This window comes from Amphibalanus amphitrite, unplaced genomic scaffold (genome assembly GCF_019059575.1).
Source record: "Amphibalanus amphitrite isolate SeventyFive unplaced genomic scaffold, NRLGWU_Aamphi_draft 001164F_arrow, whole genome shotgun sequence".
Classification (NCBI taxonomy): Eukaryota; Metazoa; Arthropoda; class Thecostraca; order Balanomorpha; family Balanidae; genus Amphibalanus; species Amphibalanus amphitrite.
In genome coordinates this window covers 185,216-200,078 of record NW_024882658.1, presented here as the reverse complement: position 1 = coordinate 200,078, position 14,863 = coordinate 185,216, and the positions used below count along the sequence as shown (strand labels likewise).

General features: G+C 50.1%; 1 protein-coding gene across 2 annotated transcripts; it reads left to right on the top strand.

The window, feature by feature from the left end:
- Positions 1-4,462: 4,462 nt before the first annotated feature.
- LOC122370743 (proline-rich protein 36-like) lies at positions 4,463-13,910 on the top strand. Of its 2 annotated transcripts, XR_006254600.1 has the most exons (3): positions 4,463-4,603; positions 10,892-13,206; positions 13,335-13,910. XR_006254600.1 is itself a non-coding variant. In XM_043346613.1 (2 exons), the coding sequence occupies exon 2, from the start codon at positions 11,023-11,025 to the stop codon at positions 11,878-11,880; it is 858 nt and encodes a 285-aa protein (XP_043202548.1). In that variant the 5' UTR covers positions 4,463-4,603; positions 10,892-11,022; the 3' UTR covers positions 11,881-13,910. The 2 variants fall into 2 exon arrangements, 1 of the variants encoding a protein (XP_043202548.1); XM_043346613.1 differs by having other exon boundaries at positions 10,892-13,910.
- Positions 13,911-14,863: the final 953 nt, after the last annotated feature.

The following is a 14,863-nucleotide window of genomic DNA, read 5'->3' as shown; positions in this document are numbered from 1 at the left end:
GAAAATTTTCATATAGTAACGGAAATCTATGGAATTTCAGTGAACTTGGTTTTATCGGCAATGGGGTCTGGCAGTGGGGTGGGGAGGTAATAAGTAATAACCCTGCCTGGCGCCCCAAAAAGGGGGCACGATCCCCGAGGCCCTGCCGATCACCTTATAACTACAGGCATCACAGCTCCACACCTTTTGCAGATGGCCAGGACCCCCTGCGATGCATCCCAACAGCAATATTTATTCAGAACCTGCCTTGATTAACCAACGATGCATTAAATGCGACGGATAGCTCTATAATGCATTATTATCAACTATTGAACGGGCCTCGCCGATAGGGGGGTACTGTACCCCCCTAACTTTCGATAGCGGGGGACCTGTCCCCCCCGTCCCCCCCGGTGGCGCCGCCCATGCTATTTTGCGTTCGATGAAGCACACAGTCGGACGGCGAGACCGGCCATTTTGTGCGCCACTTACACAATGTGCGTCAGTTTCGAAAAAGGCCCAAGTTTACGTTTCCATAGAGACCACGCACAAATGTCAACAACTTCTGTAAACAGCTGCTGCGCCGCTTTTGAAATACGCGCCATCATTGCCTCTCTGCCCACCGTAGTACGCTCAAAAGATTCTGCGCGGACGGCAAAGATTCTACGTGACGTCACGTAGAATCTTTGCCGTCCGTGCGACATCGAACGGCATTTTGGGCCCGGACGGCATAGAATCTTCGCCGTCCGGGAGACATCGAACGCGGGGTGAAACTGTAAGCCCGTATTGGTATTGTTTCTTTTATTTGGCTGTCGAACATTATTTATGGTTTGAAATATGATTTTATGTAAAATAGGTAATTGATATGAAAAAGCCGTCTCATAAGTTATGACCACATTTCACCACACGCAAGTGGCAGAAATGACAATGATCAGCTGACGCATTTTTCTTGGCCGAAGTCAGAGCGCGCAGCCCGACGCACCACCACCGCACCACAAAGTATGAGCAGAAGCTGCGCCCAAAGCCAGGGCCCCGGTAACGTGAGGTAGCCGAGTCGGGGCAGCGTGCGCTGACCCAAGCCGGGGCCGCAGCTTTGGGCGCGGTCTACCGCATCCCCGCGGGCAGCCCCGGGCTATCACATGACACCGGGAGGACGCGCGGCTCCGGCTTGGGTCAGCGCACGCTGCCCTGACTCGGCTACCTCAGGTTACCGGGGCCCTGGCTTTGGGCGTGGTCTACCGCACCACCTAACAGGCGTGTTCGAAACCGCAGGAGCTGATGATGAACGGGTTTATCGAAACTTGATTGGATGAGCATATCGGTAATAGCGATTTCAGTGTGTGCATTTATTGTTCATAGTGGTGTGAAATGTGGTTGGGGTACGACCGACAACCCGTCGGGGCGAATTTCGCACTGGGGTACTCAAAATTTGAAGAATTTAAGACGTTTCCATGAGTTTTGAAGGTATGGATAAGTTCTAAAAATCCGGTTCTCCTTGTCTGGGCCATTAACTCCATACGGTCCAGGAAAGCTGGCACACTACCTTTAAGCGATTTTTCAACGAACAAACCCATTTAAATCAGAACGACTAAACGAGGTGACGTCACACTAACGGTCGCTCCATGTTGAAGATAGGGCCTTGCACAAGGCCCATTTTCAAATGAAGGGAACGAATTTCTTCAACACCAAGAGGCCGCGGGGGTTGCAACCTAGACAGATAGTGGTTTCTGAACCTCGCCGCAAACTTGGCTATCTCAACTCAAACCCCATGTTAAAGGTGGGATAGTCCCTTTAATCAATTTTATACCTATCCCAAAAATTTCATGACCCTGACCCAAGTGGCCTTTGACCTGTGACCTACTTTTCGAGACCACCCAGTAAACATGACGACGTCGGCCCGACGTCGGGCCGAGGCTCGGCCCGACGTAGGCCCAACGTCGGTTCAACCTCGGCCCGACATCGGCTGGACGTCGGATATGCCCGCATGTTCCGACGTCCAGCCGAAGTCCAGCCGACGTCGAGCCGACGTCGGGCCGAGATCGTTTGCCGAGGTTGACGAGATCGTTTGTCGTTGGACCGACGGGGCCGACGTAGGCATGTTTATTGGGACAACGCGCCAAAAATATCAACCGGCGGCGGGATTCGAGCCGCCCAGTCGCCGACGTCGGCATGTTTACTGGGACAACACGCCAAAAGCATCAGCCGGCGATGGGATTCGAACCCCGTGTCATTTGAACGCGAGGTTAGTGCGCTAACCACTACACCACGCAGCCGGATAACGAAACTGGTTTGTTTTGTTGGGTTATGCCCTTTCGGTCTGACAAGACCATTTCAGAGCCGGAAGGATCATAGGATGGAGACATTGGTCTTCTTGGCGAGCACCCTGGGTCCAGTTCATATGAGTCCCTGTCCCATTGCTGGTACGTGACACTTATTGGAAAGGGCGATCCCACAATGGATTCATATAGCCACTCTTACACACCTGCACCAACGTTTCCCAAAGTGTCCCTTTGATAAGTGGCACTTTGGCAAAGTGACACTTGCCGACTGGCCTTTCTATATGAACTGGGCCCGGCCCTGGTGAGTTGCCGGGGCTGAGCCTGACCAAAGGATAGGCCGAGCAGCCCCCAAGCACTCACCGCACCCGGCTACGGGCGAGCTCGGCTTACGGGCAATTCCAAATGGGATAAAGTTTCCCGCCCAGTCCGGATCAGGGGGTTGCGGCGTGGAGGAAGATAAGGTACCTTTTTTCATTTAAAGGGACCCTCCCACCTTCAAAAAAGTTTCAAGAGTTTCCTGAGGATATTTTGAATACAGAAGCTCTTTATGAAACATGAAACATGCATTTTATATTATTTTAACGGTCAAAACAGCGGCCGATGTCGGTCCGACGTCGCCCCGACGTCGGCCCGACGTCGGCTGGACCTCAGCAATTGATCTCGGTCCGACGTCGGCCCGACGTCGGCTGGACCTCGGCTGGACGTCGGAACATGCGGGCATATCCGACATCCAGCCGACGTCGTGCCGAGGTTGGACCGACGTCGGGCCGACGTCGGCATGTCGATGCCGAGTTGCCGACGTCACCCCGACGTCAGCCGACGTCGGGCCGACGTCGGCATGTTTACTGGGCATGTTTGGCCAGAATCGCGATTCGGCATATGTATGTCTGCTCGCATTAGCCGCGCGTTTGCAGTCTTTTCGTAGTTTCAATCGTTCAAACATGTGTTACGATGTTGGCCCTATGCATTAGGGTGGGTGTCAAGGTCAGCCGAAGGTCAGTTCAGGTTATTGACCTTTGATGACCTCGGTTCACTTTTTCGAGCTTTACATGTTTCTAGGCTAGTTTTTTAGAACTGAATTCGAATTTATTTTTAAATCTTATTTTATCATATTATTATTTTATAATAATTGTTTTTGATTTATTCTTTTCTTTTATTTTTTATTATTTTTTATTTAATTTTGAATTTGTTTTTGAGTTTTATTTTTGAATTTATTTTTCCTTTGAACATCTACGGAGTAGTTTTGGTACCTTCGTAACGTGTTACGACGCTGTCAGAGGCGGTTGCCACCTACTACGAATACCGGTCACGACCCCTACCGGTTGACCTGACCTGACCCGACCTGGTCTAACATGTTTCTATCTAAAGTTATCATAATAAAACTGTTGAAGACGTTTCGTGAGCTAAGGTTACCTCAGTGGCATAAAACGGGTCACGGGTGCAATTTCCCGATTCAGTGTGTCATGTTTCCCGCCGTCATTCGCTGTATCCCGCCGTTTCAGAGTTTGTAGTTTCAAGTTTGAGAGTTGTCCGAAACACGCACAGTTCAATTTTCTCCCATTGACTTACAACGGAGAGGTCGCATAATTGACCTGTTTTTTTTTTAATTTTATTGCAAGGGTTATCTAACGATATAGGCCGACGATATAAGAATTCCGATATATACGTTTTATGCCTACCTTCTGCTACTCTTTTCGATCGCTGACGTTCCAAAACGATCGTACGTTCGGTGTAGCTATGGCGAGCATTATAACTTTTCCTGAGACACGGTTTCTTGAAGTGACCTGGTGACCTGACATTCAAGGACCTGCAGGTTTGAAATTTTTACATGCGCGGAAAAGATGGCTATTCGCGAACCTGAGGTAAATTTGCTACAGATTTCAACTAACGACTGCCAAGGCTAAGCAAGTGCGGTGTATTCGCGATGGATCTGATATCGTGGCCTCGATGACCTCAGATATGTACCTAATTACATGCATATCAACATGGTTCATGTGGGTGAAACGCAGGCTTTCACGCACCCTCATGTTTGTCGTGTCAGCGGGCGCACGGCACCGGAGCAAACAGTCGCTCCAGCCAGAATCGGCTCGCACAGGTATGAGTTATACCTACCCAAAGACCGCGGTGATACGGCGGCGGCCGCGCGAAACTCGGTCCTGCACAGGCCCCTGCTCCGCTGGGGAGGGAGGGGAGAGGGACAGCGCGGTGTCGGCGGCGGCGACCGCGGCAGACTGTGAGGGACGCTGTGCAGCTGCCGACTAGGGGAAACTGTGCGGCACCGGCCACTGGCGCGGAGCGGGCGTGCCAGAGTCTGGAGTCGGTCGAAGCTGGAGCGTGATACATTTCAGGTGAGTGTTCTGGCGACGACGGCTGTTGGTTGCGCACTCTGGGCGTGGCGAGGAGGTCATGTTTTGTGATACTGTTGAGTGCGCCTCTGTGCGTGGCGAGGAGGTCATGTTTTGTGATACTGTAAGAAAGCCGCCGATTAATCGCGTGTTGTGAGTAGAAACCATGTTTTAGTCCTCGCCATCATAACTAAGCTGTTAGTTACAGGGATTTGAACAAAGACGAAGGTACTCGGTTATAACAATTACCTTTGTTACAAACTTACCAAGCTATGCCTACATATATAAGGTGGCCCCATTACAAGTTATGATAGACTCGATGTAACCTCACCCATAAAGGGTCCGCATAAAGGGAGCTACAGCTGACACACCTCAAACACGTGGGAGTCGCGCGCCACGCCCGTCACTAGTCTCGGAGACTGCAACTCAGTAGGAAAGGTATCCCGTCCGACTCCGGGTTTCCGTCCGACGGGGAGCACTGTCACACGGACATTGATACCGCCTGGCTGGGCGCGACTGCACCGCCAATGTGACCTCTTTGAGCAACTACTAGACGGAGTAGCTGAGTGGCCAAGGAACGTGCCCAAAGCGGGCACCGACCGTGATAAGTTATCGCGGTGACTGGGGCACAAGGTCAGCACATTTGAGCGAGTTAAACTCACATTGGCTTGATTGTGTGACTGGCCTGAGATGTCAACTACCGAGTCTCCTCCAGCGGGCATTCTCAGGCTTCATTGAAGATGAAATGAGACTCATAGAAGAAATGGTGCACCCACAAGTGCACAGACGGCATCAATGGCGGAAGGCAACGTTTGAATCTTGGAGGGAGAACCATGCGCTGGGCGCCGGCATATGTCACGTATAATTTTGAGTACCTAATAGGCACATGCTTTCGGTTGCTACATCTTACAATTTTTAGAGTGTACAAAGTCGCGACTTATATCGCTAGGTTCAATCAGTAGGTAGTTATTACTCAATACTTTTGTCTTTTAGGCGTTAGATGTAGGTTATATGTCGCAACTTTTACCATGCCTACTTTTCTCACCGAAGTCAAGTCCCAAATATGTCCGGCCACATGAAAGTAACTACTTCGTAATTGCATGGTACGGCCCCCGTAAAACCGAGTTCTCATCTGCCGAGATGATAATTGAATTAACTTAGTGCAGTCCACTTCTCACGAATTAGGTTTCTAGGCTAGAATAATTTAGTTAGGTACATACGCTGGGTGGAATAGCGGAAGCCGACTGAATGAAACACATAGGTATAATTACATTTTTTTTACAATTAGGGGAGAGTGGGGAAAGATGCCCAGGGTTTTACTATGTCATATATTATTCGAAAATGACGATCGGAAAGCAAAAACTTCGAGTTTCAACGGAAGCCAACATCATTTTTCTCCAAAAATATCACACTTTCGTGCCTGAAATATGATAACTTTTTTTGCTATTAACCCTCGCACGACCAGGCCATTTCTCATAACACGAACGGCCAGGGGGGGGGGGGGGTTGTTACGACCCCCCCCCCTGGCGTTTCGAAACGGAAGGTCGTAGAGCTTAGCGGAAAAAAACCAACAGATTGCTCTCAACGAGATCTCGCGATTGGTGGTATATTTTTTGGTCCTAGGTCAACATTTGACCTACTTTTGACCGGTCAAAGGTCAAATGTTCGGAAAAATAGACTTTTTTTTCAACTTTCGGCGGCGATTGCGGCAAAACGGTGGGAGATATCGACTTGAAACCTTCACTATCGTGTTCCTTGATCAATTCTCTATCGTTTGGTATGTATTTCGTTTCCCTAGCTCTAAAAATGGCGCGTTGGGAGCGCCGGAAGTCGGCAAGGTCACAGTCGGCGGCAGAAATTCGAAAAATCAAAATTTAAATTTTTGAAATCTGATTGTATTTTTGGATTTGGGAGGTCCATTTGCTCCCTATTGAAGCTAATATTGCTGCATATTCCCATTGAGGTGACAAGAATTAGCAAAATAGTGGTTCGGGCGCTTTTCAAAAATAGTACCGGACGCTGTTCCTCTTGTGACGTCATAGCTCCGTGACCTGACCTGACCCGGTCAAATTTCTTATACCATATGATAGCCAATACTTGCCCCAACATGCATGGGAAGTTTCATCACGATCCATCAACCGATGTCCGTACCACCGGCAGGAAACCTCGGGCGTTGGCACTCAGTTTGTGAAAATCCGGCCGGAGGCTGTACCTCTTATGACGTCATAACTCCGTGACCTGACATGACCCGATCAATTTTTTTTCGGCAAAAGATGCGCAAAGGTTGCCCCAGAGGGTATTGAAAATTTCAGCCCGCTACGACAAGCCGTTTAGCGTGCACTTCGAAAAAACCTCAGGGGGGGGGGGTTGATACAACCCCCCCCTAGGCGTTCTAGGGTTAATTAAGCATTTTCCTGAAGAAGTGAAAGGGGGCATCTTACCCCACAGGGTGGGAAAGACGCCCCCTGGCGTTGGGGAAGATGCCCCCCTGCACTATAAGTGACATAAATGGGCACGTGAATCGCCTGAACGAATCAGTAGTCCCTTCGAGCCTGCAGTAGACACCAAACGTCATCGTAAGGGCCCTCAAAAGTAGTCGTAAGGGGCTTCAGAGGTCATCGTTAGGGCCATCATAGTCCAGAGCGGCCAAACAAGCCTCCGTGGTGGCGTTCGGAGACCACTGTGGGGCCGTTATAGGTCTTCATGATGCTTGAGGGCCCTCGAGCCCATCGTGGGGACCTCAGATGCCAGCGCGGCCCGTGGAGCCAACGTGGCAGCCCTCAAAGAATGTCGTGAGGGGCCCTGGAGTCAATAATGGGGCCCACAGAGGCCGTCGTGAGGGCTCTCAGAGTCAGATGCCGGCCAAAAAGTCGCTGTGTGGGCCGAGAGACCGGCATGGGGAGCACCCGACCGTACTGGCCTCTCAATAGTCCCAGATCGGCTTTTGTCTCTCATCACAAGTAGGTATGTAATAAATGATTTGACGGGCTGCTTGAAGGACAGCCTACGGATTTAGGGGGCGTCTTTCCCCATCAGGACAGGGGGCATCTTACCCCAAGGTACCGAAGTAACATTAAATCAGTACAATTTGTTAGCCATAAAACTACACCCTGAAACAAACTGTTTGGGGCACAGTACACGCATGTTAATGTATCATGACTATAGCAAGGGACGCAAAAATTATCTACCTTCTTTGATATTTACAATGTTTTGACACCAAAATATTTTTTGAAAGCAGCAAATAAAAAATATGCAATCACCAGCCAGCCGTTGCCCAAATGAGCTTCGCAAATTTTTGTGCAGTTAACAAGGCAGGCTTCCGCTTTACGCTAAGAACATTAATTTCCAGGTTCGATTCTTTGTTTCGTCGCTTAGAGGGGGTGGGGCGTCTTTCCCACCCTGGGCATCTTACCCCACTCTCCCCTACATTAAATGTTGTCGGCAATCAGACCCGGGGTAGACATGCATATAGCATGTTCAGTGTTCACCTGTGCTTACCCATGCCTAAACGATCGATTATAAACTATCTGGCTATTCGTGGCTTTCTTATCGGTTTACCAAAGTCAAGTCATGTCCCAGTCCACATAGGCGCGGGAACCGGGGGGGGGGAGGGGTGACAGTGGGGGCAGCTTGTCCCCCCCCCCAACTCTAGGGCCGGGGGGGGGGGCGGTGCCCCCACAACTTTGAGACGGAATATCGCATTTGTTTGCAAACGTTTTCTTTTTTTGTTGAAAAGGCCATGGGAGGAAAAATAAGTGGCCTAAATCCGGTATGAAAACTAGATTTTGGGGTACCATAGGTTGATTTCTAATGGTATGCCCCCCCCCGTCTGAAAGTAGTTCCCGCGCCCCCGCCAGTCCAGTCAATAAGCTGTTCTGTTCAAGTCTTTGTCTCAAGAACATTAATCAGTGGTTAGAGGCCGATACGAGCATACGTACTGATACATAAAAGCCTGATATGCATAAATGGTAGCGCTTTTACTTTACCTACCTTTAGTAATGTACCGTCAGTCATGGACTTTCTCACCATGAACTTTCCTGACCAAAAACCTATACGACTCATTTTCGACGCGTAGTCCTTGTATTTATTACATCCTACACTGCACAGAACTTTCGCCTATAAAGCTTATACCATTCGAAGGCTCTCTTTTTGCCGTTTAGCACCGACCCGCCATATCACTGCCCGATCACGACTCACGTCACCTCATCGGTATGTGCTGAGCACCGCCTATGACGTCACACGTTTGTGAGCTGTGACGTCATACATCCGGCGCCTCCGTTCCGGAGTGTTCACCGCGGACAGTGTCCAGCCACGGATTAAATAAACTGTGCATGATCCAGCCATGCTTTGCATAAATGTATACAAATGACATCATGGTGGCGAGTGGTGCTGCTCATGCGATAGTCGAAGGACAATCCCGCGTCCCCCCCCCCTCCTCCTCCTCCTCCGCAATAAAGCACAAAATCCATAAATGTTACCTATGCTGTTTTCATAAAAGGGCAAAGGCAAGAGATTGGGTTACAATAAAATCACCTTTAGACTTAAAGGTGCTGCAAATTATTTTCCCACCACTTTTCTGGACTTCCTACTCCCATGACTTGCTGATTGTTCCATACAAGCGGAATGTAGCTCTGGGAAACCTCAGTGGCCACAGACATCAGTATTGCATGCGGGGGCTTCGGGACGACAATGGACCAAGCCGATCAGAGGGGAACTGGGAAGTGGGAAGGGCCGTCTGCCCTAGGGCGGAGACGGCACGGCGGCCTGGGAATTTTGCAACAATCCCAAGGACAATCCTATGTAGCGAAATATCTGATGAATCGACGAACTTTGAGCATCCAATCCACAATATATAACTTATGAGGGGGATGAACTTGACTTGTTTACTGAGTTTGATATTTGCTCAAAGTAGGTAGGTAACTGATTGAATCATAAATACTAGCATGGGGCGTCTTGCATATACCTGCGTCGGCTAAGACGGTTATCCCCGGCGGCCTACACATACCTACCTATATCCATAGTGTAATAAATAACCATAGTTATCCATAGTTATTATCCATATTTATAATCCATAGTTATTTATTACACTATGCTATATCTATGGATTTATAGATGGATGATTGTCAGATCTTATATTATAATTATAATTTATAGATATGATATATCTTATCTTTGTTCTTATAAGAAAAGAAACCATTAAGATTGAAGGTGAAAATATAGGTAGGCATCTTTTATGCGTAGGCAGTAAATAAAAATTAGGTATTCAAAATTTACAAATGCTTCATTCATCGTTCTAAACACGCGAAGGTCTTCTAAGAAGATAAGTTAAAACATGAATTATCATTATCTTTTGTCAGCCTTATCCTATTCACACGCATCTTTTACCTTCCGGAACATTTCATATAAACCATGACATCCAAAAGAAACACACAGTCCGCCACGTTCTACCTACCTTGAATGTCATAAATACCACTTGACCTTTAGTCCCAAAGTGCGAGATCAAGGAGACGGCTTGCCCAGGGTATATTGACGGCTTGCCACCCCTCGCCTGACACTGTCACACACGCGTGTCTGTCCATATGTGCGACTACTGCAGGCTGAATTCGAGCGGCCAGTTTCCCGGTGGACCAAGCCCCACAATGGAGTGTATCGCGGTTTAAAACCGGTTCTGGAAGGGATGCACGGTGCACAGTGCACACTGAACCATTCACCATGATACGGCAGGGCGCGGTGCAGGCTGAACCAGAGCGGCGCCAGTGCGGCCGAAGGAAAAAGTGGCACTCGTAAAATGGTTGGAGTTTTGGCGTTCTGTTCTCTCAGTCCCGTCTAGCCGGCAGGGCACGGCCATGTGGCCATTCACCCCACTTGCGTCCCATTTGTAGCCGTGCTGTGGCGAGCAGCTCGAGACCGAAACCTTCAGCTGTCATACGACTGTGATCCGAGTCGCCACTTGCCACAGAGAGGACCCGACCGACATCCTCCTGGCACTAAATGAATACGTGTTAGCCGACAACGGCGAGTGTCGAAAACCGAAAGGAACTCGAACAGAAACAAGTTTCCACATTGCAGAAACGAATACCTATGCCTATATTTGAATATATTCATGCTAAATGCATTTTACCCCGACTTACGTTTCGTACCTACATACACAGACGTAAATCCAGTAAGCTCGTCAATTTGTAAGTCAGTCTTAGACCTTCAGATAAGCCGTTTTTTATATGTTTCCGGATTTAAAAGGGCGTCAATGTGATCGCCCCCGTTGCTGACCTGATCTCGTCCTCTGGCCCACAGTCTCACGGTAGCTGACAGTGAGCTGCCCTGCTGTAGCTGCGGCAGGCGCTGTGCCTTGTGCAACGAGCAGCGCTGCCATAGTCGGCGGCAGTCCTGTGGTAGCCTCGGTCTGCACTGAGCCCCGAGCAGCCATGTCCGCCATGGAGACCACGTTCACCGTGCGCACCGACACCGACAACGACGCCATGCAGGTGCCCGACGGCATCGAGACGGTCGTCGTCAACGACGACGCCGAGCAGGTGATCGTGCCGCCGGGCGTCCAGATCATCCGCCTGCAGGTGTCCAGCAACCGCGGCGGCCACAGCCAGCCCAGCTCCAGCTCACTCCGCGACCTGCTCGACGATTACACGCGCGCCGATCACTCTGCCGGCACCGACACGACGCGCGTCAAACGGTCAACGGCGACGGGCACCGCGCGAGCGCCGGCGATGGCCGAGAAGTCGCTCTCGCTGCCCAGCTGTCCGCCGACGCCGCCCGGCTCTCGATCCGCCGGAACCGACGCGCCTGACTTCCGCGCGGCTGTGAGACCTCCTCCGACAGCGGAGACCATTTCGGAGCCGGTCAGCCCAGTGACCGCCCCGCCGACGAGTCCAGTGACCGCTACTACGGCCAGTCCGGTGACCTCTCCCCCAACCAGTCCGGTGAGCGCCCCTCCGGCCAGCCCGCCGATGGCCCCGTCAGCACCCGCAGAGGAGGCGCCCCCGACTGACATTTTCAACGACAGCACGCTGAAGGTTGACCGCGAGCGGATCATCAACCAGCAGCCGGCATCGGCGTCCGTGCCCAACGGTCGTCTGGTGCGGTACGCCGGCGAGACGGAGCCGGAAATGAGGGACCCGCTGGTCGGTCACGGCTCGACCAAGATGAGGAAACTCGACTCATTCGGCTGGAGAGAGGAGTTCGAGAGGGGAGAGAAAGAGAGCAAGCCGACCATTCAGAAGTTTGGCCGAGCCGTGGCGGACATTATGTGCTGCTGGCTCGGAGTGTGAACTGGAGGCTATATGTATAGTCTGGCTCTAACAGGAGTAGGACCAGAGCCATGCTGCGGGAGCGCTGGTCCCGTCGTTTGTTATTTATGGACTTGCAGGCGCGGGGGCGGGGAGGTGACGATGGACAGTGCAGGAGGGGAGACGAGCAGAGCCAGCGCGGACGGACGGGCGCTCTGTCGCGCCGCGGGCTCCTGCGGTGGGCGGCGCGATCGCCTGGACCGGGCCGTGACGTCACCGGCGAGGCGCTCCGCTCGCCGTACGAGCTGCTGTTCAGGGCCCTGCCCAGGACGGAATTTGGACGCAGAGCCTCGTGTGACCTTGCGATTGGTGCACCTTTCGCATAGTGAATGGGCGGTCCGACCGAGGAATGCATGCGATGGATTCAATTATTTTTCGCTAATAGGTCAATCTCATTTTTATATAACTCGGCTAAAACGTTGAAAAGTTTTATTTTTGTAATATTTCTTTAAACAGAAGATACTATAAAATGATGGATAGGTACCTATTGTAATTTTGGTATGCACGACGTTTGTTACCGCAGTAAGGTTAAAGGTCAATGCCTAAGAATTGCAAGGAAGTTATCTGTCGCTGGCAACCGATAGACGCTGAACTATTTCGACTTCAAAACAATTATTTAAAATGGAGCTTTGGCCAAATTATGGTTAAATAAAATTGAATCGAAATTGGCCTCCCACCCCACACGATCAGTTGTTTAGGATCGTCATTGCCAGCATTTGCCCCGCTCCACTTTAAACGTTTTGCTGATCATTGAAATATGTGCGCTTTTCGGTGCAAAATTCAAGGGTTGTAGGTACGATCTACCGCTCACTCGGCCCGTAACTTACCCAATGATCGTCCTGTCAATTTCTGTCGTCGCCTGGGTCTTGTGTCATGTGCATACAAACAGTTTTCTGCGTTTTTTTTTGACGTTATAGGCTGATCGTATCGGTATTACCTATTTGACTCGAGCGCTGCATCATTCATTGTTGCTGATTACGTCCTTAGGCTAAGAATACCTAGGCCCGTTTAAGGGTTAGCAATGTGTCTTTAACTGGACCACCTTTGTAGATCGTGTGGTGTTAACTATTCTTAACTTCCATGTGCGTTGACCGACGACCGTTGTCCGTAATATGTGCTCGCAATGGGCGATAATGTTGGCACAAAATGATTAACGCTTCTGAATGTCACAAATGGTTCCGACACCAAAACGGCAGTCTTGATGAGTGTACACAGTGTGAATGAAGCAAAACAACCCAAAGTTCGAACCCAGCCTCATTGTTGTAATGTACTGGCATGCCTATTGCCTATAGCAGTAGCGGCGGAACACCTTCAATTAAGGGGGAGGGGGGGGGGCACCGTCGACTTTTGGTCCCATTCTTTCCATGCAGCGCCCATAGAGCTTATGTTAAAATGTCAAAATCGAAGGGGGCACGGTGCCCCGGTGCCCCCCCCCCCCTCCCCCGTTCCGTCGCCTATGGCCTATAGCTACGTTGTACAGTTGACTGCAAAATGATGTCCCACTTTCCACAGGCAATCAGTTGCCTGGAGTGATAGGCTGTACCGCATCACACGGGCTGCGTGACACAGTTTGATGCTGTGACCCAACGCTCACCATTTATACGCTGAACTGCAAAATAAGCGGAACAACTTAGCGTTCAAGTAAACTGATGGCTTCTGAAGAGTGGAACATCATTCTGTAGTCAACTTTGCAATGTTCACTTCACTCAGTTGAGCTAAACGCGACGCCACAGACCGTTATGATGAGTTCATAGGTTTGTGTTCGGTTTAGAAATGAAGGCATTTGTGTTTTCCTTTGTCGGGCTGCCTTTACACAGCTTTGTCGATTACTTTGTATTCGTATGCAATATGTAGGTATGTCTGCTGTGCTGCGACTTTTTAACGCTTTATCTCGCTTTTCGGGTAGATTTTTCAGGAAACGTCTCATATCGCTCGTGACGCGGACTCGTGATCGGCATGATTCGTTCGTAATGTGTTTATTTTTTAAAGGAAAATAAAAATAATTGAATTTGTATCACATCTTTCAGACAAAATAAGAAGTACGACAATGGAACTTGCAAAAAAGCATAAATGCATCGATACCTACATAAATGTCATAATTACTCGCTATTTTTACGCCACACTCACATTGCCAGTGACATAGAGCGATAATGCCTCTCATTCGGAAAGAGCAACTGAAAGAACGACATTGGCTCACAGGGAAGCAGAGACAATTGCAGAGGCCTCGTCATGCTTGGACGTCGTTCCTCCAGGCCCCAGACGTCCAATCCCATCCTCGCGTTTGACATTAAAATAAACAAAAACAGTGCAGGCGGCCTTCGGTCTGACTTATGGCCAGTCCAAACAGTGTGTGTTCTGTCAGTGCCAACCTTTTCAACTTTGACCATTCCACCAGCGCAGTTTTAGTGTCTAGTGATACGTTTTTAGCCAAGATACCTTTCAACTACTTTAGGTACGTTTTAGCGGTTGATTTCACCGGCTGAGGCTGTAGTCTCACAGGTCTTAGATTACCGACTACGTAGTTCTGAGTTGTCGTCTCCGGCTAGTCAGGGCCAGTAGGTAGGTACTCCATTCGCGAGGTGCCCATCCGGGATATCGCGTGTCCTGCGACTGAACCAGACTGCCCTCGGCCGCTGATGTTAGCTCATATCCATTCGGCCCAGTTTGTGACTGTCAGACCAGTGGCGACGTCAGTGTCGAAGAACAAGGGACGCCACATCAAACCCGGCTAATATCGCGGCTACTGTGCAATGTGCATAAGCGACTTCCCCTCTGTAATTCTATGGAATCTAGCGAAAAATAAGCACGTTATTAAATTAGTTCCGCCTCCCGAGTCCCGACCTCTCAGGCCCCTCGTCTGCTGCCGCCCCTGACGACGCGCGCTCCACGCGGTGGGGCCCGTCGCCACATTCGAATGTGGCGACACGGCGGTTTACACGAATGCATTCGTGTAAACCGTCTAGGC

Excerpts from the sequence above, each read along its gene's own strand:
- LOC122370743 (XM_043346613.1), top strand. The coding sequence starts at position 11,023 with ATGTCCGCCATGGAGACCACGTTCACCGTGCGCACCGACACCGACAAC.